Genomic DNA, 27,202 nt, shown 5'->3' on the forward strand with positions numbered 1-27,202 from the left:
AAAGGGGAGGCTGCTGCCCACTTTGGATTCAAGATGGCAGAATCAAGGAGCCATCTGAAGGAGCTCTGGCCCATCACCCCCACCCAAAGGAAATCCTTTGTTCTGCCTTCCTGGGCTTGAGCTGGTCAAGCAGCAGGAGAAACCCGTCTGAGGGGTGGCAGCAGCGTGGGCTGCCTGGAAAACCCTAAAAAGCTGGTAGGAGCAATGTTGAAGGGCCTCTAAGGAGACCCCCAGAGTGAATGGAATCATACAACCAATACTGGCAACAGTTTGGGGCATGATTCCGACATGTTTGATACCAAGCATGCCTAGGTTTGGAGTTACCATCATGTAGCTGGATATAGGTAGTGACCTATGTCCAGTAAAAGCAGAAAATGGTGTCCTTGCACTCACGAAGTGCAGGAAAATGGAGCTGGAGTTTGTGGGGGCACCTATGATCATGCATGGGTGCCCTCAAGCACAGGTACCTGCACCCTGCCGTCTGGGTTAGGAGGGCCTACTATAGAGGTGACTTACAGTGACCTGGTGCAGTGATCTGAAGTGAAAAGGTGCATGCACCTTTTCACGCAGGCTGCAATGGCAGGCCTGCAGACCTTTTACATGTGCGGCATAATACATGCTGCAGCCCATGAGGAAGCCCTGTTGCCCCAATGCCCTGGGTATCATATACTAGGGATTTATAAGGGGGCACCAGTCGGCCAAATGTGGGGAGTTTGTGGACTAAGCAACCAAGATCAAAGGGAGAGCGCACAGTCACTAGGGTCCTAGTTAGCATGATCCCAGTACACACAGTGAAACCATACTGATAACAGGCAAAAAGTGTGGGCAATCATGCCAAAAGAGAGTACTTTCCTACAAGGGTGACTTATTTAATATTTAAAATCAGATTTTCCGACTTGTCAAAAAAGTGTTTTATCAGAGGCCTGTACTGTAGATTTCAAACCACTACTAACATGCTACTCCAGGTAGGTCAGAGGCTATGGTTACACCAGCACTGCAGTAGATGGCAGAATAGGTGCTACAGTACACAAGTGACATTAACTTTTCAAGATATGGATGTACCTCTGCACCATATACTATAACCATATAGTAAAGTTAAATGTGCCATTCAGGTTTTACCCCAATTTCGACATGTTTTAGGGGTCAGAACACTTGTAAACGTTTCTACCTTAAGAATGAATGCCAATGAATCTTAATTCACAGCTTTGCTGACAACAGCTGTTGTATAGGAATAAGGAGATGCTTCTATCAGAGTTATTTCGAGACACTGCACTGTTTAAGAGCAAACAGATTGAAACATAATACTCAGAAAAAAAGGTAGTATGTGAACTCAGTATTTGATCATACAAAGTAATCTTACTAACAAACTTCAAAGGAGTTTAGCCTACACAAAACAATCACATCATCCACCCACCTTTTTCTGTAAGTACGAAATACAATAGCTAGTCTGATTGCACCCTAATTTACAGCATGCAGAGTTCAAATTAGAACCTTTGAACGCATTCTACACATCTCCCTATGGGTGATCATCTTTTAAGAGAACAGACACTCTATGTATAGTAATTCTTAAATTTAAAATTAATTATGAAAATACTGATTACCAACTACTGCATTTGCAATAAGCTAAAAATTATTTTTAAGCCCTCACCAATACAGTATCCGGTTCAAGGGCTGCATTTTTTGCCACAGAGATGTGCACATGCAATACAGCAAAAGGAATCTCTGTTTCTTTTGTACACAAAATCTTGCATTGCTACAATCTTCATGCTATGCAGCTGATGCAAAGGCATGCCTCTTGCGGGAGTCTTCCAAATGCTGCAAAGTTCTCAAGCAGAACAAGGCAAAATGATTACATTTATTCTCATTTCCTTGATTCACATAACCACTAGTGGCTGGAATACATGAACAGCCCTAGTGATATTTTTTGTATATGCTACATAGCACAGAGATGCTATTCTGCACAAAAATACAACATACCAGAAACTCTGTGCTATTTGGTGTATGCCTCAATGCACAAGTCACCACACTTTTGGTGCGGCCAAAAAAAGTTCTATTTTTTCCGAAAGACGCTGTGCAGTAATACTACAAGCATGCAGTATTCCCTCTTATACATGAAATTAGAGTAACAGAAAATACATCCAACAGAAAAAGCACAACAACATTTTGTTGGAAATGATAACTTCTGTAAGATGCTACATTTTAATCAGAAGCAAGACAGGCCTTGAGAAATCTACTTGCCCACTTGCTATGGCGAGTGAGATTTTATCAGTTCAAGCTATGTTTAGAGACTGTTGGCCCAGTCTGGTGAGAAAACTCGAGCTGGCAAAAAAATGGTGTACTGTTCATTTAGAAAGTGAATAAGCAATAAAAATGCCCTTAAATCTTGTTTTTTCGTTGTCACATTTGCTGTGCGCACAATCGGGTCAAGCTTATGTCTAAAAACAAACTGCTGCTAATTTTATCCTGGAGAATGGTGGTTATATTTCTTTCTTTGCAAACGTAGAATATTTTGTAGAGTGAACTCTGTGTCAATCAACCTAGGCACGCAACATTAATATAGCTGGTAAATTAACTGTACAAATATAATTCAGTAGTCAAGAAAGACATTTTTTTGTAATTCTGAAGTGAGTTGGAAACAAAGATTTTAATAGGCTCAAACCAAATCAGAACACTTTACGTGGTGAGGTGCAAATGATAAAAATGTGCTGAAACCCGATTGCCACACATCATCGTTTACATGCTGGAAAGTTTTCTCAGTAAATCTAGATGTGAATGGGAAAGTTAGTGGCCATTTCAAAGGAAAATGTCTGGCTGTAAATGGCACTACCACAGCATGCTTTACAATGAAAATGTCACTTACCCAGTGTACATCTGTTCGTGGCATCAGTCTCAGTAGATTCGCATGTTATGCAATAGCTCGCCATCTGGTGTTGGGCCGGAGTGTTACAAGTTGTTTTTCTTCGAAGAAGTCTTTCGAGTCACGGGACCGAGTGACTCCTCCTTCTGTCTCCATTGCGCATGGGCGTCGACTCCATCTTCGATTGTTTTTCACCGCAGAGGGTGAGGTAGGAGTTGAATTGTAGTAAAAGTGCCCATGCAATGGAGTGACTAAGTATGTACCTACTTAAGGTTGAGATGATACATATACAAATAGTTGAAGGTAACTTCCAAACTGCTACAGGCTCCCGGGGAGGCGGGTGGGCACATGCGAATCTACTGCGACTGATGCCACGAACAGATGTACACTGGGTAAGTGACATTTTCAGTTCGATGGCATCTGTCGCTGTAGATACGCATGTTATGCATAGACTAGTAAGCAGTTATCTCCCCAAAAGCGGTGGATCAGCCTGTAGGAGTGGAAGTAGTTTGAAATAATGTTCTTAATACGGCTTGACCTACTGTGGCTTGTTGTGCGGATAACACGTCTACACAGTAGTGCTTGGTGAATGTGTGAGGCGTAGACCATGTGGCTGCCTTACATATTTCTTGCATTGGGATGTTTCCTAGAAAGGCCATGGTAGCACCTTTTTTCCTGGTTGAGTGTGCCCTTGGTGTAATGGGCAGCTGTCGTTTAGCTTTAAGGTAGCAGATCTGGATGCATTTAACTATCCATCTGGCTATACCTTGTTTTGATATTGGGTTTCCTGCATGAGGTTTTTGAAATGCAATAAATAGTTGTTTAGTCTTTCTGATGTTCTTTGTTCTGTCAATGTAATACATCAATGCTCTTTTGACATCTAACGTATGTAGTGCCCTTTTAGCTACGGTATCTGGCTGTGGAAAGAACACTGGAAGTTCTACTGTTTGATTTAGATGGAACGGAGAAATAACCTTTGGCAAAAATTTAGGATTGGTTCTTAGGACGACCTTATTTTTGTGAAGTTGTATAAAAGGTTCTTGTATAGTAAACGCCTGAATTTCGCTTACTCTTCTTAGGGAAGTAATGGCGATGAGAAATGCCACCTTCCAGGTTAGGAACTGTATTTCACAGGAGTGCATGGGTTCAAAAGGTGGACCCATAAGTCTAGTTAGGACCACATTTAGGTTCCATGAAGGAACAGGTGGTGTTCTTGGTGGTATAATTCTCCTAAGTCCCTCCATGAATGCTTTAATGACTGGTATCTTATATAGGGAAGTTGAATAGGTAGTCTGTAGGTATGCAGATATTGCTGCAAGGTGTATTTTAATGGAAGAGAAAGCCAGGTTAGATTTCTGTAAGTGAAGCAAGTAACCCACTACATGTTCTGGAGTTGTGTGTAATGGTTGTATTTGATTAATATGGCAGTAGCAAACAAACCTCTTCCATTTACTTGCATAGCAGTGCCTGGTGGATGGCCTTCTGGCTTGCTTTATGACTTCCATACATTCTTGGGTAAGTTGTAAGTGCCCGAATTCTAGGATTTCAGGAGCCAGATTGCTAGATTCAGCGATGCTGGATCTGGGTGTCTGATCTTTTGGTTGTGTTGTGTCAACAGATCTGGCCTGTTGGGCAATTTGATGCAGGGTACTACTGATAGGTCTAGCAGCGTTGTGTACCAGGGTTGCCTTGCCCAAGTTGGTGCTATCAATATGAGTTTGAGTTTGTTTTGACTGAGTTTGTTTACCAGGTAAGGAAGGAGAGGGAGAGGAGGAAAAGCGTAAGCAAATATCCCTGACCAGTTCATCCATAGGGCATTGCCTTGGGACTGTTTGTGTGGGTATCTGGATGCGAAGTTTTGGCATTTTGCGTTCTCCTTCGTCGCAAACAAGTCTATCTGAGGTGTTCCCCAGAGTTTGAAATAAGTGTTCAGAATTTGGGGGTGAATTTCCCATTCGTGGACCTGTTGGTGATCTCGAGAGAGATTGTCTGCGAGTTGATTTTGGATCCCTGGTATAAATTGTGCTATTAGGCGAATTTGGTTGTGAATTGCCCAACGCCAAATTTTTTGTGCTCGCAGGCTTAACTGCGTGGAGTGCGTCCCCCCTTGTTTGTTTAAATAATACATTGTTGTCATGTTGTCTGTTTTGACGAGAATGTATTTGTGAACTATTATTGGTTGGAAAGCTTTTAGTGCTTGAAAAACTGCTAGAAGTTCTAGGTGATTGATATGCAGTTTTGTTTGATGTACGTTCCATTGTCCTTGTATGCTGTGTTGATCGAGGTGTGCTCCCCACCCTGTCATGGAAGCATCTGTTGTTATTACGTATTGTGGCACTGGGTCTTGGAAAGGCCGCCCCTTGTTTAAATTTATGTTGTTCCACCACAGAAGCGAGAGGTAAGTTTGGCGGTCTATTAACACCAGATCTAGAAGGTGACCCTGTGCTTGAGACCACTGTGATGCTAGGCACTGTTGTAAGGGCCTCATGTGCAGTCTTGCGTTTGGGACAATGGCTATGCATGAAGACATCATGCCTAGGAGTTGTAACACCATCCTTGCTTGTATCCTTTGTGTTGGATACATGCGTTGTATGATGGTGTTGAAATTTAGAATTCTTTGTGGACTTGGAGTGGCTACTCCCTTTGATGTGTCTATTATGGCTCCTAGGTATTGTTGTACCTTGTGCGGCAGAATGTTGGATTTTGTGAAGTTGACGGTGAACCCGAGTTTGAAGAGGGTTTGTATGATCTGATTTGTGTGATTTGAGCACTCTATGAACGAATGGGCCTTGATTAGCCAGTCGTCCAAATATGGGAACACATGTATTTGCTGCCTTCTTATGTGTGCAGCGACTACCGCTAGACATTTGGTAAAGACTCTTGGTGCGGTTGTTAATCCGAAAGGCAGTACCTTGAATTGATAATGTATTCCTTTGAATACAAACCTTAGGTATTTCCTGTGCGATGGGTGTATTGGTATATGGAAATAAGCATCCTTGAGGTCTAAAGTTGCCATGTAGTCGTGCAGTTTTAGCAATGGTAATACTTCCTGTAGTGTGACCATGTGAAAGTGGTCTGATTTGATGAAAGTATCACTACTCTGAGGTCTAGGATTGGTCTCAGTGTTTTGTCTTTCTTTGGTATCAGAAAGTACAGTGAGTAAACTCCTGTGTTTATTTGTGTGTTTGGCACTAGTTCGATTGCATTCTTTTGCAATAGTGCCTGTACTTCTATCTCCAGGCAATTGGAATGATGTTTTGTCAAATTCTGTGCTTTTGGTGGTATGTTTGGAGGGAATTGTAGAAATTCTATGCAATAACCATGTTGGATCATTGCTAGAACCCAAGTGTCTGTAGTGATTTCCTCCCATGCTTTGTAGTACTGACGTATTCTTCCCCCCACTGGTGTTGTGTGGAGGGGGTGAGTGACATGTGAGTCACTGTTTAGTAGTAGGGGTTTTGGGGCTCTGAAATCTTCCTCTATTTCTAGGGAATTGCCCTCCTCTATATTGTCCCCGAAAACCTCCTCTATACTGTCCCTGGTAACTGGACGGTGTTGCCTGTGAGGTGCTGGCTTGTGTGCTCTGACCCCGAAACCCCCCTCTAAAGGGTGTTTTACGAAACGTGCTGTAATTTCCTCTGCTCTGCGGGGAGTAGAGTGCGCCCATGGCTTTGGCAGTGTCTGTGTCTTTTTTGAGTTTCTCAATCGCTGTGTCCACTTCTGGGCCGAACAGTTCCTTTTCGTTAAAAGGCATATTGAGAACTGCTTGCTGAATCTCTGGTTTAAAGCCAGACGTTCTGAGCCATGCATGCCTTCTGATAGTTACAGATGTATTAATTGTCCGTGCAGCTGTATCTGCAGCGTCCATGGAGGAGCGGATCTGGTTGTTAGAAATGGTCTGTCCCTCTTCAACCACCTGTTTTGCCCTATTTTGTAGATCCTTGGGCAGATGTTCAATGAGATGTTGCATCTCATCCCAATGGGCTCTGTCATAGCGCGCAAGTAGTGCCTGGGAGTTCGCGATGCGCCACTGGTTTGCAGCTTGTGCTGCGACTCTTTTACCAGCTGCATCGAACTTGCAGCTTTCTTTTTTGGGGGGTGGTGCATCTCCAGATGTGTGGGAGTTGGCTCTTTTTCTAGCTGCTCCTACAACGACAGAGTCTGGTGGCAGCTGTGTAGTGATGAAAACCGGGTCCGTAGGAGGCGCTTTATACTTTTTTTCCACCCTTGGTGTGATTGCCCTACTTTTGAACGGCTCCTTAAAGATTTCTTTTGCGTGCCGGAGCATACCAGGGAGCATAGGCAGGCTTTGGTATGAGCTGTGGGTGGAGGAGAGTGTGTTGAATAAAAAATCATCCTCGACCTGTTCTGAGTGGAGGCTTACGTTGTGAAATTGTGCTGCTCTGGCCACCACTTGAGAGTACGCAGTGCTGTCCTCTGGTGGAGATGGCTTGGTAGGGTATGCCTCCGGACTGTTATCTGACACTGGTGCGTCGTATAGGTCCCATGCGTCCTGATCTTGGTGACCCTGGCTCATGGTGGTGTGAGCTGGGGAGTGTGATGGAGTTTGTGCTGGTGAGACGTTAATCACGGGCGGTGGAGAGGGTGGTGGAGTAACTCTTTTCACCACTTTTGGTTGTGGTGTCTGTTCAGTCTGGAACTCCAACCTTCTCTTTCTTCTAATAGGGGGAAGGGTGCTTATCTTTCCTGTCCCCTGCTGTATGAAAATACGCTTTTGCGTATGGTCCACATCCGTTGATTGTAGCTCTTCCTCAAACCTATGCTTTTGCATTTGTGAGGTTAGCGAGTGCTCTTCTGTATAAGAGCCTGAAGCTGGGTCGGTTGCAGCTTGTTTCGGCACCGAAACCCTGTCAGCGTCCTTTTTCGGCTCCGAGGTGACTTTTTTCTTTTTCGGTGCCGAAACCTCTCGGCGCCGATCTTCGTCGGGCCCGCTGTCTCGGCGTCGAGCCGTGTCAACACCGGCATCTCGGTGTCGACGCTTGTCTCCAGCACTTTCTCGGTCCCGAGAAGGCTGTGTGCCGGTGTCTCGACCGGAGTCGGACGATCTCGGCACTGTTTGGGCCTTTTTCGGTGCCGACGGTCGGTCACCGAATTTATGGGTCGAGCCATGGCCTGGTGGCAGTGGCGTCCCCTGGGCCTTGTAAATGTTCCTCTGAGTGGATTTCGACGTCTTACTCACGGTTTGTGTATCGTCGAATCCTTCGGAGTCCGAGTCTTGGATCGAGAAGGTACCTTCCTCTTCTTGTTCCTCGAACTCCCGTTGGGCTGTCGGTGCGGACGCCATCTGAAGTCTTCTGGCTCGACGGTCTCGGAGTGTTTTTCGGGACCGGAACGCACGACAGGCCTCGCAGGTGTCTTCGCTGTGCTCAGGTGACAGGCACAGGTTGCAGACCAAGTGTTGGTCTGTGTAGGGGTATTTATTGTGGCATTTGGGGCAGAAACGGAACGGGGTCCGTTCCATCGGCGTTCTTCAGCACGCGGTCGGGCCGACCAGGCCCCGACGGGGGATCGAAAAAACTACCCCGAAGGGCACCGGAGCTCTTCGATCCTTCGACGCGGTGTTGAATCTAACTACGCCGAACCCGAACGCAACAATACCGACGAAAATCTTCCGAAATTTAGCTATTTTTCCGTTCCGAAACTCGGAGCGACAGAAACACGTCCGAACCCGATGGCGGAAAAAAAACAATCGAAGATGGAGTCGACGCCCATGCGCAATGGAGACAGAAGGAGGAGTCACTCGGTCCCGTGACTCGAAAGACTTCTTCGAAGAAAAACAACTTGTAACACTCCGGCCCAACACCAGATGGCGAGCTATTGCATAACATGCGTATCTACAGCGACAGATGCCATCGAACACAGATTTATTAAAAGTGAGCATTTTTAGATACAAAATGAGAAAAATGTCTGCCTTGGCCCTGATGACAATGCTATTAGTGAACAAAGAGGCAAGTCAGGGGACACATGTACCCTATATGTGGCTAGAGTTTTATTAAGCATGGTGCGAAACTGGAGTCTATTAAGTCAAACAAAATACTTTTTTGTACAGCAGATTTGCCGAACTCATATCTGAAGGTGCTCTGGGTTGTAATAGCTAAGACAAAGGCGCTTTAGTGAAATAAAATGTTTGCCTTGGATCACACAATGACATTAGTTTATGGATTAAGCACATTACAGTTAGGTCGAATAGATTATGTTACTAGACCTGCAGGTCTGGTACCATTAGCCTAATTTTTTCGAGGCCTGCAAGGGAAAAGTTGGTACATATGTCAGAGTTATAAAGAGTTATTTACTGCCTCAAGATAGCCTTTCTTCCAAAGAATTAGCGGTAATCATTCTGCAATTAAAATCAAAAGCATAGCAAGTTAAGAGGGATGAGGCTTAAGCATATGAGGACAAACACTCACTAATTTGGCCACTTACTGCTTCCTTCCACTTCATGAACTCATTTTCTGTGAATTCCTGATTTGAAACGAACTCAAGGCGAAATACCCGTGTGTCATTACCATGCCTGCATTAAGAGAAAGTAAATCAGTTGGAGACACAATCTACTGTTTATTGACCTGTGCACTGCAAAAAAGTCCTGGATATACATCAAACTGAGTAGCACTTTGGGACAGTGAGTTAAGTGTCAAGAAGAAAATTAGTTACTTACCTGTAACTTTAGTTCTCCGGTATTGGAATCTTTCATAGATTCACATGCTTGAATCATTCCCAGTCGTCGAGATGGGAGACCCCGGTACATTTAACCAAGTAGTGTTGACAGATATAACCTAAGGGCCCTAGGCCTCCTAATTTATCATAGTCATTTTAAGAAAAAGGACCAAACTTGAGCATCCACCAATCAGAAGACACCACCCTCCAGAACCCTCCTGAGAGAAGCTCCAGTACCTCAGATTTTCAGAGCACAAGTGCGTATAACATAAAAAAAGAAAGACAGGTGAAGGGGAGCTTCTCTGGGAAGGTAGGCAGGTCGCATGTGAATCTACGAAAGATTCCAATACTGGAGAACTAAAGTTACAGGTAAGTAACTAATTTTCTTACTCCAGTATTGGAACTTTCATAGATCCACATGCTTGAATCAGAGTAGGTGGGATGAAAGAGGTGGCTCACCTTCACTGGAAGAGGTTCCTGAGGACTGCTTGACCCACTGCTTCCTCTCCTTGAGATAGTGCTTCCAAGCAGTGCTGTCTTGTAAAACGTATGGCAGCTTTTCCACGTCGCTGCTCTACAAATGTCTTGCAGCGCTACCCCAGCAAACAGCGCTGCTGAAAAGAAACTCCCCACGTGAAATGTGCACAGACAGACGAATGCAGTGGCTTGCCTGCTGCCTTATGGCAAAATTGAATTGCTGATGAGATCCATCTAGCTATGCTGTTTGGAGAGCGGTTGACCTCGTCTGGGTGCACTGTAAGCCACAAACAGCTGAATGGACCTGCTTTAGTCCTGTCCAAATAGAATTTAACACACCTTTTAATGTCTAAAGAGTGCAAAACTCTCTCCGCAGGAGTTGACAGATCTGGAAAAAATGTCTTGAAAACTAAGGGCTCATTCAGATGAAAATCCGAAGGGACCTTTGGGATAAAATCCGGGTTAGTGCGCAAGATTAGTCAGTCCTGTTTGATCTGTACAAATAGCTCTTGTATGGAAAAAGCATGTATCTCACTGACTCTTCTGACTGACGTGAGGGCCACAAGTAAGGCAACTTCCCAGGAGAGGAATTTCAAAGAAACTCGATGAATCTGCTCAAACGACTGCTTCATCAGTTGCGCAAGAACAATATTCAGATTCCACGAGGGAGGAGGAGGCCTGAATGGAGGAAAGACTCTGAAAAGTCCTTTCAGAAATCGTTTTATCAATCTAAAGGACCATAACGAAGGTGAAGAGTCTGAGCGCCTGTATGATGCAATCGCTGCCAGGTGCACCTTTATAGAGGAATGCGCAAGTCTCGATTGCGCTAAATGCAGTAAATAAGACAAAATTTGCTCCGGCGATGAGGAAAGAGAATCAATTGCTGTTGGTGACACCACAAACAAAAGCTTTTCCACTTACAAGAGTAAGCCTTATTGGTGCTAGCTGCTCTGGCCTTGGACAGAATGTCTCTGCACTCCTGTGGAATATTTAAATGTGCAAATTCCCTGTGCTCAGGAGCCTTGCTGATAATCGCATTGACTGAGGATCCGGATGCAATATCTGCCCTCTGCTCATTGTCATCAAGTGCGGAGATGGTTTCAGTGGGATTTGAGGCTTCACTGACGGAAGAAGCTGCTCTGCAAACCAATGTTGGTGAGGCCAGTACGGAGGTATTAATATTAGAGGGCACGGTTCCCTCTTCATCTTTGTCAGGACTCTCGGATCAATGGTATTGGAGGAAAAGCGTATGCAAAGATTCCTGACCAAGCTATGGAAAACGCATTCCTCCATGATCCATTTTGGTGATGCCAGCTTGTGAAGTATTGGCATTTGGAGTTCAACCCGCTGGTAAACAGGTGGAATTTGGGTTTTCCCCACTGGGAAAAAATTTGATTTACTGTCGACTGGTCCAGTTCCCAATCATGACAGATTGATTTTTGTCTGCTGAGCGAGTCCGCTATCTTGTTCTGTATACCTGGAAAGATGCACCGCTTTGAGCCTGATGCCTTACTGCGACGCCCAGTTCCATATTCTTTGAGCATCCCTGGAGAGAGGAAGAGATCTTGTGCCTCCCTGATTGTTGAGGTAATGCATCGTAGTGGTGTTGTCCAATTTTATTACCACCTCTGACCCGGCAATCTTTGGGAGAAAAGCCTGTAAAGCCAGATAAAATGCTTTGAGCTCCAGCAAATTGATGTGCATTGTCGTCAACTCTAGTGGCCACTTGCCACTTACTTGTAGGTCTTGCAAAACAGCTCCCAAACCTTCCAGGGAGGCGTCTGTGGTGATAGTCCACAGTGCTGGGCGATGGAGAAAAGATAGGCCGATGAGACCACCATACCGGAGCTTTCACTATTGCTGGGTTTTTGTTTATCTGATCTTCGAAGCTTCCTGAAATCTGGAGCCATTGCAGATTGAGCTGCTCCTGCAGGGTGCGCATCTTGAGCCTGCAGAGAGGAACTAGAGGTAGGCATAATTACATCATGCCCAGTAAAGATTTGAAGAGGCGAAATGAAATGTAGTCCTTTCTCTGAATCGATTTTGCAAGAGCTAATATTTGTTGTTGTCTTTCCACAGTGGGATATGCCATGGTGGATTGAGTGCCCAGTTTTGCTCCTAAAAAGATGATCCTGCGTGATGGTAGGGGTTTGGATTTCTCCCAGTTGAGGGTCAGACCTAAGCTGTTGAGCAAGGAAACGCACTTTCTTGTTGACCTGCGCGCTTCTGTATAGAGGTTTGCTTTTATCAGCCAATTGTCTAGGTATGGGAATACCTGATGTTTTCTACACCTGAAAAAGGCTGCAAATCGGCGCTAGGCACTTCATAAATACCCTGGGAGCTGACTTTAGGCCAAAAGGGAGGACATGAAATTGAAAATGGCTTTGGCTACCATGAATCTCAGTTATTGTCTGTAGGCTGAATGAATGGGGATGTGGAAATATGCATTCTTAAGGTCTAGCGTAGACATAAAATCTCCCTGGTTCAATCGCAGAAGGACATTCTGTAGGCTTATCATGCCGAAGGATTGTTTTTTCAAGTAGGTGTTTAATTCTCTGAGGTCGAGGATCGGCCTCCAGTGCTTCCACTTTTTGCTAATAAGAAAGAACCTGGAGTAAAAACCCCTTCCTCGCTATTACTCCTTTGAGGAGCATTTTGTTGATCTCAATATACAGGGCGACGTATGCCCATAGTTGTCTGTCATATCTGGCGAACACTGTCAGGGAGTTAGCCGCTCTTATAACAAGGCTAGCCATTGACTAAAACCCCTTTTCCAATATTGTCCAACCTTCTACCCTCCTTGTCCGGAGGTGCGGAAAGTGGAGCAGAGGGATTTTTGGACCTACTCTGGCCATCTAAACAACCACTGAATCTGGATGAGGGTGACCAGTTAGACCTGCGGAGGCATCCTCCGGTACTTTGTACTTTCTGTCCAGTCGAGGAAGCACCGCCGTGACCATAGCAGGGTTGTGCATGACTTTCAAACCCTCTTCCCATAAAAAGCTGACTAATGGTATGGAACGTACAAATTTCTGGAACAGCTCCTTAAAATCATATAAGAAGCAATCTGTTTGCTTAGATGGCATTGGAAGAGCAAACCGTTTAGCTGCTCTCTCCAGGAGATTATGGAATCCCCTGATGTCATCTGGAGGAGAATCCACTTTCGGCTGAGAAGGAGGAGCAGGAATTACATATTCGTCCCACTCCAACTGTGTCTCAAGGAACTCTCCTTCTTCTTGATCACCTTACGAAACATCAGCGTCCTGTGGTATGGTCATATCCAGCGTGGCCACATTCGCTAGTGGCAAAGAGGTTGGCCTCTGACGTAGAGTGGTAACCCTTAAAACGGGCGACAAAGGAGGTTTTTGTTGTCTGTTCCTGAGGTGGAAAACGCTTACTGTAATCAACAAGCATTGCTCTGAGATCAGACAGCAAAGGTCTTGGTATGTATGCCTCCTCCCGGTATGCCTGATCCCCTACATAGTACTGCGGGTCACAGGTCTCGCCATACTCATCATCCTTCTCTTGATCCTTCACATTTAACTGTGAGGGGCTATGTGATGCTCCAATGGTCTCTCTTTATCTGATTCTTCATCCCCCTCCAGCAGATGTACTGGCATGAGAGGGGTTACTTTACTAGGTGAAGTGTGCTGTGGGGTTAAGTTTTTCCTAGCTTCTGTGCTGTTTTTACCTCGTCGACAGTGCAAATATAGCCTTCATCTACAGTGTAGCTGAACGCATAATCGTCGATAGCCTTACTGAAGAGACTACCGTCGACGAGGTTGAAGATTACGAAGGCAATGCGGACACCATTTTTACTGCTGTCAACGATGACGTGTAGATACTAGTCAACGATGACGTCGTCGATGCTGTCCTCATCGACGCTGGGATGCTCGTCGTCAGAACTCCCGTCGGTGCTGATGGTGAAAAGGCACTCACTGGCACCGCAGTCAATCATTAAAACTGTCGTCGGCGGTATAGTCATAGCAATGAAGTTACTTAACCACACTAACAATCTTTCTGGCTACTACCGTACACACACCTAACGCCCCTAAATTCAGTATTTAGGGGAGCCTCTGGCACCAGAGAAGCAGATCCCTGCTCACCTGAAGAAAGAGGACACTCCAGAGACGCAAAAGGTAAGTGCTGAAGATCTGTGACAGCCTCTGCACCAACCCTGCCAGCCTGCCTGTGGATTGCAACAATTGCAAGGAAAGACACCTCGTCTTCCGGCTGCTGAAACTTCCAAAAGCCCAGGAGGACTTCCAGCCTTCATCCCAGCACAAGGAACTCCCGTGGAGTAGCAGAGCTGCTCCCTTGCAGTCACTCAAGAACCATTGAAGAGGACTCTGGACTGTCAAACCTCTGCCAGGCAGCATCCCAGCCCGTGCTGAAGTGGGCAAACGGTGCCAATCTGGTCCCCAGCCTCTCCAGAGACAAGTCCATTGTGGGTTTCCCCACTGAGACCTTCATTCCAATGCCTGCAGTCTCTTGGTGTAAGCCCTCCTCAACCGCAACTCCTCCGGTGACAGTAACACTGACAATCCACTGCACCCGGCCGACCCAGATGTAAGAGAAGAGTAGCACTGGTGTCTCTACATCCACCAGGCTCATGAGACTTGAGCCCACTTGTTGGTACACCCAGACTGGTTCCCCAGTCCACACCTGCAGTCTGTTCTGTGGGCCCTCCTCCACAGGGACCACCGCACTGGTGACAGACACCTGACGGTCCAAAAACCCTCTGCATCCGGACAATGGTGTCCCTACATCTCTGAGCATCGCAAGACCTGAGCCCATTCAGTGACTCACCCAAACTGGACACCTAGTCCTAGCCTGCGCTATGCACCGCTATGGAGAGCGGTGATCGTTCTCCAAAGAAACGCACTGGGCACCCAGCGCCGTTTTGCACTCTTCAACCAGCCGCCCCCATGCCAAAGAGGGTGTACTGTTTATACTGCCTTGGACCTTGCTCACTACTCACCTAATCCCAGGAGATTGGTCTTGTGAGTTGTTGTACTCTATTTTACTATTTTTATAAATTGGGGTGGATCTCCTTCTTGACTCGAATGTCTCACTTATTGACTATTGTATTTGTAGATGTCTTGCACTCCTCTGTGTTACGCCTAAGGCTGCTCGACCACACTAACCCTAAATAGAGTGGTTTGGGATTGCATAGCAAGCCCTGTCCACTGACTGGGGAACCACTGAACCTTTTACCTGGTATTCATTTACCACAGAGGGTCAGCTTCCTACATACAGGCACTCCCTTGCCCATTACTTAAGTTGGTGCTTTTGTTCTAGTGAAATGAGCCGGAATTCATTCTGGTGGTTCCTTCTTAACAATAGCGTAACAAACCCTAATGCAGAAACAAGACTGTGTCCTCTAGTGGACTGCCTTATCCTTTTTTGCTGCCCATATATCCAGCAAACAGTTGCCCAGATCTCCAACGGCTTATCAGATCAGAATTCCTTTGTTCCCATCGATGTAGAAGTGAATTATGGTGCACTGGTTGACCCCTACGTAGCCTCTCCTCCTCTATAGTGGGATGACGGGGAAAAATTTGACAAGCGTAATGGAGACTTCTCAATGGAATGGGGGAACCAATTTTAGCAGGAAAGCTGTTTTTTGTCCTCAGAACCAGCCTTTCTGGGTAAAAAAAAAAAAAAGGTCATCGCCGGTTAGACACAAAATTCTTTTAACTCATTGAGACTCTGAGCCAAAGTGAAGGCCACCAAAATTAGAGTCTTGAAGGTCAAACACTATCAGAACATTGACAAGTTTAAGGCATAATGAAAGGGGAAGAAGGAAACAGGTAAGACAGTCACTTCAAAAATCTCAAACCTATCAGGGATTTGAACAAAGAGGGTGAGCTGGGAAACAAAGGAATGCGGACAAAGCTGTAAAGTATCCTTTATCTGTATCCATTGCACATGCTTGCTGAGCGAAAGAGCAAAACGTAAAAAACATTCTGAAAGGAGTGCCTTGAAAGGAGACACGTTCTCACAGCAAATGAAACTGTTCCACCATCTGGCAGAAACAGACTTCATGGAAGGGCAGTATGCCAAAAAAAATAAAACAAAATGGCATCAACCACCTTGTGCAGCAGGTGAAAAGAGCTAAGGTTTCCCGGGTCAAACTCCAGGCATGAGGGTGGAGGCTCTAGAGGTTTTGGGTATGGAAACTATGCCACAGGTATGCTCTAAGCAGGACCTTGAGCAAGGGACACAGGATGAGTCTCAGAATGTCAGCCCACTACATACTTTACACATTTAGAGCAATCAGATTGGCTGGTGGTCAGTGTTGGTGCAGTTTCCTCAACACTCAATGATATGGAAAACAGCACAGTGAAGCAGAAAATTCCACATCAACTGATAAGTATCCTCTAAGGTTTCCTGCAACGAAATCTAGAAGGCACAAAAGAGTGGGCAGTGTGCATTCTTGCAGAGTGGGGAAAAGGTTTATCTTACAACACCTCACAGGGTGAGGACGCCCTGAACCACCTGTGGGAGGAGAAGGCAATAATGGTCGGAGAGGTGGCACCAACTCAGGCTGTTAGCTCTTACATTCAGGGAGCCTGCCAGGTGTTGGGCACCAGCCAGATCATACTTAGGCCTGAGCAGAGAAGATGAGACCTTCCTGTTGGTTCACACACCACATTGCTGTGTTCCCGGTCAACATCTAAACTGACCAATCACTATGGGGAGGCAGAAAGGCCTTCAAGGCAAGACGAATCACCTGCTGCTTAAATAAATTGGTATATTTTCTTTGCTTGTCAAGAGACCAGAGGGTGGAGGAATTTGTAAGTGCTGGGGGTGGGTAAAAGTACTTCCCACAAAACAAGTTCCACTCTAGCAATCACCAAAGAAGATCCATCACAGGATCCAGGGGATAATGTCGGACAGATCGGTCTACAGTGGTCATGCTGAAACCAATGCAGGTGAGGTACCAGGGGAAATCTCTCATGTGTCAGCAGGTCTCAGTGACTAGCAGGAGTAAGGAAGGTAGCAGACATAAAAGGCGGGGAAACCTTCAGCGCAGGAACTAGAGCTCCCACCCAAGACACTGGAACCATATCCTGCATGTCTTGGATCCCCTGGGGAAGAGGAAAGGATCAAACAGTTGCTTCTATGAACAGCAGGCACTGAGAGGTTGCAGGTGCAACTTAGGTAGATGGCTACATAGGCCCAAGTCAAACAGCAGAAATGTGCTTTTCAGGATGACTGACACCAGCTGAGGCAAGCCTGCATTGAACAGACAATTGTCCAGGTTCAGGACTCCTTTAATTTCAGACCTGCAGAGAAGACAATGGTGCTGATGTTAGTCTGAAATTAGAGTACAACTAACTGTTAGTAGTTGGAGTCTACCACAAAAGTAGAATTGGTATTTGGAAACACACATCCTACAAGTTTAGGGATGACATCCAGTCAAGATGACAGTTCCATGAACAAATACAAACGGCTGTCCTTCGTGCGAACCAGACAGTACCATAACAGGCATGCCCATTTTGCTGATCTGGGACCAGTTACCAGTTTCACAGCCAGTTTCTGCAGAAATGCCACAAACTCCTGCTGGAAAATGCAATCGTGGTCTCCCGACTGGAGAGACTTAGGCAGGTGAAAGAGAGAATGCTTCTCTTGAAAGGGAAGGGCATAGCCTATTTTAACAATCTATAAGACCCACTGGTCCACTGCAATGGTCAGACAGACCTGTAGAGAGGACAATACTTGCCCCCAACAGTCTGTACATGTTTCCTTAAGGGGAAGATTAAGTGACTTCCCAAGGAAATGGAGGAGTAGGGCTGCTGGGTCTGCTTGCAGGTGAACTTGCACCCTGGCCTTTGTACTTCCTGAGGAATTTGTTGGACAGGCTGGCACTGGAAGAAAGGGAGCCCTTTCGAGTAGCCACACAACTTCCTGTACTGCCTTTAGAAGTCCCTATCTGGAGATGCCTGACCCAAGGACTGGGCTGTAGCTCTGTTTTGAACCCTTCCAGGACAGTCCGCCTTATTTCCAAGCCAGCAAGAGACACTGAAGGGCACCACCATTCTACTGGATTGGACATTACCCAAAAAGCTTGTGGAGCGCAATCATATATGCCACTTCCAGGTAAAGCTTCCTGTGGAGGAACAGCAACCAGTGATGGCATTAGTATCCATGTCTGTGGTGGTACTCTGCTGGGTTCTGGGCACCAGGGTGACTCCAATTAGCACCAGGGGTGTGCCTTTTGGCCGACGTCTGCAGTTGATGGGACACCAGGAAATACCTGCCGAAGGTGGCTCTGCTGTATACTTTAAAGGAGCCATTACTGCCTTGGTGAAGGCAAGAAACTGTCCAGCGTTTCATACAAGGATCAGGAAACTACAGAGGGAGGACTGGCACAGGAGGCCAGGATGGAAGAAGGCGAAGAGCCAATAACAAGGTTAGAGCTGGGGTGAAAACTAGATTGTTGGGCAGTGTGAAATCTAGTAGCTCATATAAGGCTCCACTTGTGTATTAGAATGTTGGAAGGGGACCTACCTCTTGAAAAGGATCTATGCCTAGGAATGGAGTTGTCCAGTCTGACTGCGACTGGCACTTCTCTCTCATGCTCTGGCCCAAGCATCATGAACACACCTTGAGAGGGTCTGAAATGAACCTCTGTCCGTGACAGACGCAGCATGTTTAAACTCTCAGTTGAAAGGGGGAGACTGAGATCTGCGTCAAAGGGTGAGAACAAAAGGGAACAGCTGTCAGGGCACCACAGTGGCACTTTATACCTCTAGGGAAGTCACATAAGTGCCGTAACAGTCATCAAGACAGACCATCGCCAACTACCTGTGCAAGAAAACACTACTGCAAGTCTTTTAGATCCAGTCTGGTGTCGAGGGACATCAAAGGGTGAGGAATATGCAGATAGAAATATTAATTAAATACATGCAATAGTTCTTAGTATTAGACTACGCAGGATTCAACACTCACATAAGTAAATGTTTCTGTGCTTCCTGCAGCTTGATTCCAACCACTCCTTTCAAGTGTAACTGAACATAAATGGTGCGAGCCACTGAGGGACTCAGCCCTTACCGTAATTGCAGGCCTTTGTTCGTCCTGGCGCCTCCAAGTTGGTAAATTTTGCCCGTTTCCACAACACCAGTAATTTCTGCGACCTAAACATGACAGATTTTGAATTTTTATCTGGGACTCCGTCACTGCAAGTTATTGTGTGGTTTTCGAGTTCAAACAGAAACATTCGCACTTATATAATTATGGTTGAAGATTTGATGGAATTAAGTGCTGACACAGTACAGGATGCTCAATAATAGAGTACTCAGTTACTTCTCATCGTAATTCATATTTATAAAAGTATAGACTACTGGCAGAACCAAATACATTCGATTTACTACAGATTTAAACTAAACTGTAATGCAACTGTAAAGCAAAAATGTTTTATATTACAGATACTGAAAAACAATAAATGCAAGATACAATCAAACAGAAGAACACTGGAGAAGGGCAGAAAGACTTAATACAAGCAAAGTCCACATACAACAACAGCATGAGAGGGACTGTTAAAGGGTTGTGAAGTCATTACTTACTCTATATACTGGTTTACTGTTGTGGTTTCCAATGCCTATCCTAACAAAACAGCCTGAAACTGTCTTGGCAAAGAAGGGCATGTGACACCAACGCTCCAGTTTGTGCCGCGATAATCGTACTCTGTTCAATTCTTCTGGTAACGTAACTGGCTGTGATTTGGGTGGGACTTCATCTTCTTTCCTTGATGGAGTGAGAAAAAACGCCCAGATATAAGAAAAATAATATTAACAACCAAAACAAACAAGTCTGTCCATACACCCCATTAAAATGACCCAAGTACAGCCAAGAGAAAGCTAGAAAAAAAAAATCCCAACACTTAGTTTGAAGCTGTGATGTAGGAGGGTCAGGCCACTTTTAACCAATAATGTCCTTCAAACATCAAACTAAAGCTAAAAGAATTCTCTCATTTGCATACTGCACATGATCAACAGTTGGTGCCAAGAGTTAATATCCTACCATCCTGCAGTCACTCAAATAAAAAAACAAACACCCAGGAAGTGAGAAGTAGTGTATGACACATGCGAAGAATGGGCCAAAAAACACAACCATAGGAAGTCTATATACCCTTAAAATGGACATGTTCAAGGTTTTCACCAACATATGCCATTCAAACAAGTGGGGTGCCATTTCATGAAGAGAAGATGTCAGAACACAAGTTGGTAGGACATTAGAGGCAAATTAATTGTTGCTTTTGAGAGCCATTAATCATGAAAATAACAGTATTTTTTAGCCATTGATTTTTTGTAGGGTGTAGTAGTGTTGGAATGCAGGATTGCAGGGAAAAAAACAACTGCGATACTTATGAATGTTGTTAAGCAAAGATGTCACAAATGCAGGTCATTCTTGATAAGAAAACCTAGCACAATCTAAACAGGTTAAACTTCCATACACCCCCTCTTTGGATGTGTACTTTCCAGGATTATCTGGAAAAGGTGGATGCCACAGAAACTAAATGAACCCGGACCAAGATAGCAAACTCAGCACTCAATGACAAACCATGACACCAAAGTGCGTGACATCTCTGATCGGAATTCATTTGCAAAAATGGTACCAGTTTCACAGCAAAGTGTGGACTGTGTGGTTGGGGTTAGTAAGGGGGCATGATAACTGTAATGGTGCTCCTCACAACTTTACTCTGGCACAGTGCACCAAGATCCAGCCCCTTACATCAGGATCTGTGAATGTACAATTTCTGAACATTCAAACAACAAGGCCTCATGGTATAAATTCACACCGAAAAGCAAGACTTACTCTTCCTCCTCATCAGATGAGGATGAAGATCGAGATGACCGGTCGCTCTTTTCACTTGGATTGTCATCCTCTTCCTCCTCCTCGTCATCAGAGTAAACTTCACTGGTTTTCAGTGGCTGTTTCTTTTGAAGCAACTCAGCTATAAAAAAGTGTAATAAAAAAGTAAAAACCTCATGTACACAACACCAACAAACCCCTCCCATATCAATTCAAACAACTACTAAATAACTGGAGGTCAAAAACTTAACAGAATGTGACTGTAATCAGGTAGCAATGGTAAACTGAAAGTCAAAGATGGCTCCATTATTGCCTGGGATTTTACAAAAGACCAAAAAAAGAAATCATCATAGAAGCTAGGTACCCAAGTCTCTCCATAAAATCTCACCTAGACTCTGGCATCAGTCTTTGGCAATAAAGTTTGAATAAAGTCTCTTTCATTTAATTTCACAGCCTCTGCCAGTCATGTACTGGATCCTTATTAGAGGATATCATGTCATATCTTTCTGTAGTGGAGAATTCCTGTGCAAAAGCAGGGTTGCCCTTCCCTTCAGTCTTCGCCAATATGACCACTGTGTCACCTTTCGTGTGTTTTTATAACGGGTTTGAGGGTTGTACAGGACTAATCACCTCCTCCTTCCTCTCACTGACTGATTCTCACCCTGGGTGTGGTTGCATTCTTCTGTATCTATTTGATTGGTTGGAATCGCCTGTCAGGGCCTACTGGCCCTGCCCATATAAAAACCTGTAATGCCTTACCTCATGGCAATATGGGTTGCAAGTAAGATTGGCCCTGTGCATACCAAACATTCATATTGGAGCATATACCTTCCCCAAACCCCCCCCCCCCCCCCCCCCCCACCACCACCAATTTGTATTACAGAGAGAAGTCACCTTTACGCTTACACTCCAAGTATAGGAGTTGTTCTGGCCATGAACTTGCAGAACATTCCCCAAACAAAATCAATGACATAAATAAAGATATTACCCTTTGCATTTAAACTGTCTGAAAATCAATACATCACAATCTGAGACAGGTACTCAAAATATAGGGGGCCATCACCAAACAGATACTAACTTCGATGTGAAGTGCGGGAAACTAGCAGCAAAACAGGCTTCTCCGTAAACCTTCAAAAAAGCGCTCTCTCTAACCATGTGCATCTCAACAGTATGACTCTGTTTAACATATGTCACTCCTAACCAGCTTGGTGAACAGACCAAAAAACGCACTAGTGAACTATTACTCTAGCAACAGCCCCCCCCATCTTAAAACCACTCAATCCCTCATAATACAAACTTGTCTCAAAAATACCACATCCATATTGCCACAAGAAGGAAAACGTGAAACAGAGAGATTTAAGTCTGGCATGGTAAACAAACTAAAACAAGAGAAATCTGCAAAGCATACCTCCTGCACCAATTATGAACACCAATTTCAGACACGGGAACAGAACAATGTGTATGTGCAGGCTAGAAAACAAATGCTACTGTTTGCCTGAAGGCATGTTACTACTGTTAACTGTTATATTATCGAGCACTTCAAGCCTGACAAGAGTATGCTACCGTGGTGTGACACCTTCTGAAAAGGATGCCTTCCTTCACAGTTGAAAATGTGCAAACATTTTTACTGAAAGAGCATAGAGACTGGCCGTTTTGTCTATTTAACATTCCCAGCTCATACCACTGTACATACCAGTGTATGGTGCACCTCCTGGCATCCCAGACTTGGCAACAGTAGGAGGCCTCAACCTTCCTACATTACCACACCCTTTTTGCGGCACTACACTATAAAGTCGACGGTCAATAAATTTTCATTAGCATACACCACAAGCAGGGGCAAAATACTGGCAACACTGTTGGTAAGGTATACAACACTGGTTTCAGGTCAGCAGATAAATATTGCCAGTTAACTTTTACTTTTTTATAAATATTATTATAAACATTTGTTACTGTATGCAACCATTAAACAGCATAGGATTTCATATATCAACAACCTTTCCAGGGTGAACAATGCAAGATCAAATATCTATTTAGTGTTGTATGCATTTTATCCGTCACCAATAAATCAGAAACAAATAATTCAGAATTCTTTGTGTTATGGGGTCATGAGAAGGAAGAATCAATACATTAATAGAGAAAATAACTCCACTGGAACTACAAGTCACAGGAGACAGTTATGTTAGGAAATGTGAGATACCTGGTGAGAAGGGAAAAGGAAACAAGACATGACAGAGTAAAAGGAGGCAGGCCATAGAACAAAAAACCTAGTGAAGAGAGGATCTCCCTTGGAATACCTGTTTTGTTCTTCCTTTTCTCCCGCTCGGCTCGCAACTCTTCCATGGCTTTTGATTTAATGTCAAGCTTCTCATCCCGCTTAGAGCGACGCTCTGTACTGTGCGACATTACCTTAGAAGAGGAAACATCATGGCAATGTAATTAGCAAGTGGCAGAATACCAGTAGCAATCACTGCTTATCCGCGGACTCATTTTACTTAAACTACACCAAATAGAAGTTCTAAAACTATTAAAAAAACAGTGTCTCAGTTCTTTTCTACCCGGGACTGCTCTCTGTCACTTTCTGCTCTTCTACAATCTGCCTCTCCGTAAGTCCATCTCTAGTGCCTCCCATCCCAGGTTTCTGCACAATACTCCTCCTTTGCACTTTTATACCCAACCCCACAATAAGGGAGGACAGTCCCTTGGGATTTGCTCTGAATGTGGTTTACTGCAGGAGCACAGTACTCCTGACTCAGGGTCAGGAACAGCTTCCTGTGAAGTATCACTGCCATGTCTGAGTCCCTCTAATCTTCGCTGTAGTCACCTGCATCACAGGTGTGATATGGCTAATAACCCTTACTGGAAGTGGAGCTACGATTACAGGCTCATCCTGTGGTAGTGCCATTGTGTAGACTAAAATTTGAGATTACTGGACTATATTTGTTTGCAAACTCAAATCTTTTTAGAAGACTAGACATGAAATAGGCAAGCACCATTGTCTAACTGTGATGGAACTGGGTTGCAATGTCTTTGTTCATGGTCCTTCTTTGCCCCTCTGTGGCCTTTTCTTCTGCTTATGGATCTTTATGAATTTGCAGACTGACTTATTGTAACTTGTGTGTATAAAATCCTGTGGCCGAATGTGAACAAACATTGAAGTTAGAATTTTCATAGGGCATGAAGATTGGAACAATCAAGGTCAGGAAGGACCTGGATATAAGGTCTGAATGGATAAGTTACTTACCTGTAAATCCTAGTTCTCTTCCAGGGGTATCCTCATCAAAGTCATAAACATTGAATATTCCCGCCCTTGTGCGGGTACCCCAGAGCATATATAAAATATACACATATTATACATGTGTAACAAATAGTCATGCAGGCTATCATGTTAAAAACAGGCTAAAATGCTTTATTTCTATGAAGTTTATTTTTATTTTTTATATTAAATACTACAATAGAGCATAAATATGTACCCAAGCTCCTAAAACTAGGCTTACGGAAGTAAGCAGTAGCAAACTCTAGAGAAAAAATAGAAAAAACTGCATTGAAATACAATGAAGCATTCTTAGCCAATAGGCTGCATGCAGGTTAACACAGGAGAACCATAAAAACTTTGGCACCGTGCCTTTAAGACCCTGAGCACCTCCAGTATCCCACCATGCCTCTGGGGTGAAGGAAAGGTGACAGTTGGTTCACAGTTAGGTCAGTTCTTTTTACTGTGACAATTTGTATAACTGATTCCAGACACAGTCTGTCCTGCACTTCTAGGAGACTTGCGTCCGGGGAGGAGGGTGGGTTGTTTTTGACTTTGATGAGGATACCCCTGGAAGAGAACTAGGATTTACAGGTAAGTAACTTATCCTTCTCTTCCAGGGGATCCTCATCAATAGTCATAAACATTGAATAGATTAGCAAGCCCATCCCTAAACCCAGCGGACTGTCCGATAGAAGTGCAGGAATAGATATGTCTTACGCAAACAGATTTCTTAGAGAGGCCTGCCCCACTTGGGCATCCGCTCTTGCATCTGAGTCTAAACAATAATGTCTTGTAAACGTATGCACAGACTTCCATGTAGCAGCCTTACAAATCTCAGATATCGGAACATTGTTAAGGAGAGCAGCAGTAGCCGCTTTACCCCTTGTGGAATGCGCTCTAGGCCGCGCTAGTAATTGTTTATTAGCTAGCTGGTAAGTATTAACAATACAAGAAACTATCCATCTTGATATTGTTCGCTTAGATGCTGCCTCTCCTGTCCTTAAATGACCATAGTTTACAAACAAGCGGTTAGAGTGTCTAATCGATTGTGTCTTGTCCAGATAAAATTTCAGCACTCTTTTCAAGTCTAATGAGTGCAATGCTTTCTCTGCCGGAGTCTCCGGATTGGGAAAGAACGTCGGTAAAGATATGGTCTGATTAATATGGAATTCTGACACCACCTTCGGAAGGAAAGATGGGTGAGTTCGAAGAACCACTCTATTGTCATGAAAAACCGTGTACGGTTCTTTTGAAGACAAGGCCTGGATTTCACTGACCCTCCTCGCTGAAGTAATGGCCACTAGAAAAGCCGTCTTCCACGTAAGGTGTTGTAAAGAGGCCTTATGTATAGGCTCGAAAGGAGGGCCCATAAGTTTTGCCAGGACTATGTTCAGTTCCCATGGAGGAGAAGGCCTCCGAATTGGCGGAAAAACTTTCTTCAAACCCTCTAAGAAATCCTTGACTACAGGTTTTGTAAAGAAGGATTCCTGAGAAGGTGACTTGCGATAGGCTGTAATAGCAGACAAATGTACCTTAATAGATGATACCTGCAGACCGGACTTCGCTAGATGAAGCAAATAGGACAGTATGACATCTTCCTGCGCCCGTATGGGATTATGACCTTTCTGACAGCACCATATGTAGAATCTCTTCCACTTAAAAGCGTAAGAACGCCGCGTGGAAGGCCGTTTGGACTCTTTCAAGATGTTCATGCACTCCTGCGAGAGCCCTAGGTGCCCATACTGCAGGAATTCAGGAGCCATGCTGTTAAGCTCAGAGAGGGTAGGTTGGGATGTAGAATCCTGCCCTCCATTCTGCTCAGAAGATCCGGTCTGCACGGCAGCCTCCTGTGAGGTTTTTCCGACAGGTTGAGGAGGTCTGTGTACCAGAACTGTCGGGGCCATTGTGGCGCTATAAGAATCATTCTGGTCCTGGATCTGTAAAGTTTGCTGATCACTGCCGGAATGAGGGGAATCGGCGGAAAGGCGGAAAGAAATATCCCTGACCAGTCGATCAACAGGGCATTCCCTCGAGATCCCGAACCTGGATGCGAAGTCTGGGCATTTCTTGTTTACTTCGTCTGCGAAGAGATCCAGTTGAGGCCGACCCCATTGCGCGAAGATGTATTCTGCGACTTCGCCGTGTAGGACCCAATCGTGAGCGTCCTCTAGGTGTCTGCTCAGAAAATCTGCTTCCACGTTTTGTTGACCTGGCAGGTGAACCGCTGTAAGTGACATTCCTCTGGCCAGGAGCCAATGCCATATCGCTTGGGACTCTCGAGATAGGGGTAGGGATCTCGTTCCCCCTTGTTTGTTCAAATAATACATCGTGGTTGTATTGTCCGTTTGTATTAGGAGAGTTTTCCCCTGAATTAGTGGTATGAAAGACTTGAGAGCCAGATGGACCGCTCTGAGTTCTAGCAGATTGATGTGGTACTGCTTTTCCTTGTCTGACCACAGACCCTGCGCTTGAAAAGGACCCAAATGAGCCCCCCATCCCTGAAGAGATGCATCCGTTGTAGGAAGTTGGCTCTGTATGTGCTATTTCAAAGTAAGGAATAGCATGCACAGAGTCCAAGGGTTCCCCTTAGAGGTAAAATAGTGGTAAAAATAGATAATACTAATGCTCTATTTTGTGGTAGTGTGGTCGAGCAGTAGGCTTATCCAAGGAGTAGTGTTAAGCATTTGTTGTACATACACATAGACAATAAATGAGGTACACACACTCAGAGACAAATCCAGCCAATAGGTTTTTATATAGAAAAATATCTTTTCTTAGTTTATTTTAAGAACCACAGGTTCAAATTCTACATGTAATATCTCATTCGAAAGGTATTGCAGGTAAGTACTTTAGGAACTTCAAATCATCCAAATTGCATGTATACTTTTCAAGTTATTCACAAATAGCTGTTTTAAAAGTGGACACTTAGTGCAATTTTCACAGTTCCTAGGGGAGGTAAGTATTTGTTAGGTTAACCAGGTAAGTAAGACACTTACAGGGCTTAGTTCTTGGTCCAAGGTAGCCCACCGTTGGGGATTCAGAGCAACCCCAAAGTCACCACACCAGCAGCTCAGGGCCGGTCAGGTGCAGAGTTCAAAGTGGTGCCCAAAACGCATAGG

At 44.7% G+C, this 27,202-nt stretch overlaps 1 protein-coding gene across 1 annotated transcript in view; it reads right to left on the bottom strand.

Annotated features, from left to right (window-relative positions):
• Window positions 1-27,202, bottom strand: part of RTF1 (RTF1 homolog, Paf1/RNA polymerase II complex component) — a 306,552-nt gene that overhangs the window by 202,640 nt on the left and 76,710 nt on the right. Inside the window, 5 exon segments of the mRNA XM_069208792.1 lie at window positions 9,302-9,389; window positions 19,070-19,152; window positions 19,582-19,762; window positions 20,834-20,972; window positions 23,125-23,236. Of these exon segments, the coding sequence (XP_069064893.1) occupies window positions 9,302-9,389; window positions 19,070-19,152; window positions 19,582-19,762; window positions 20,834-20,972; window positions 23,125-23,236 (603 nt within the window).

The sequence above is a fragment of the Pleurodeles waltl genome, chromosome 9 (genome assembly GCF_031143425.1).
Source record: "Pleurodeles waltl isolate 20211129_DDA chromosome 9, aPleWal1.hap1.20221129, whole genome shotgun sequence".
NCBI lineage: Eukaryota > Metazoa > Chordata > Amphibia > Caudata > Salamandridae > Pleurodeles > Pleurodeles waltl.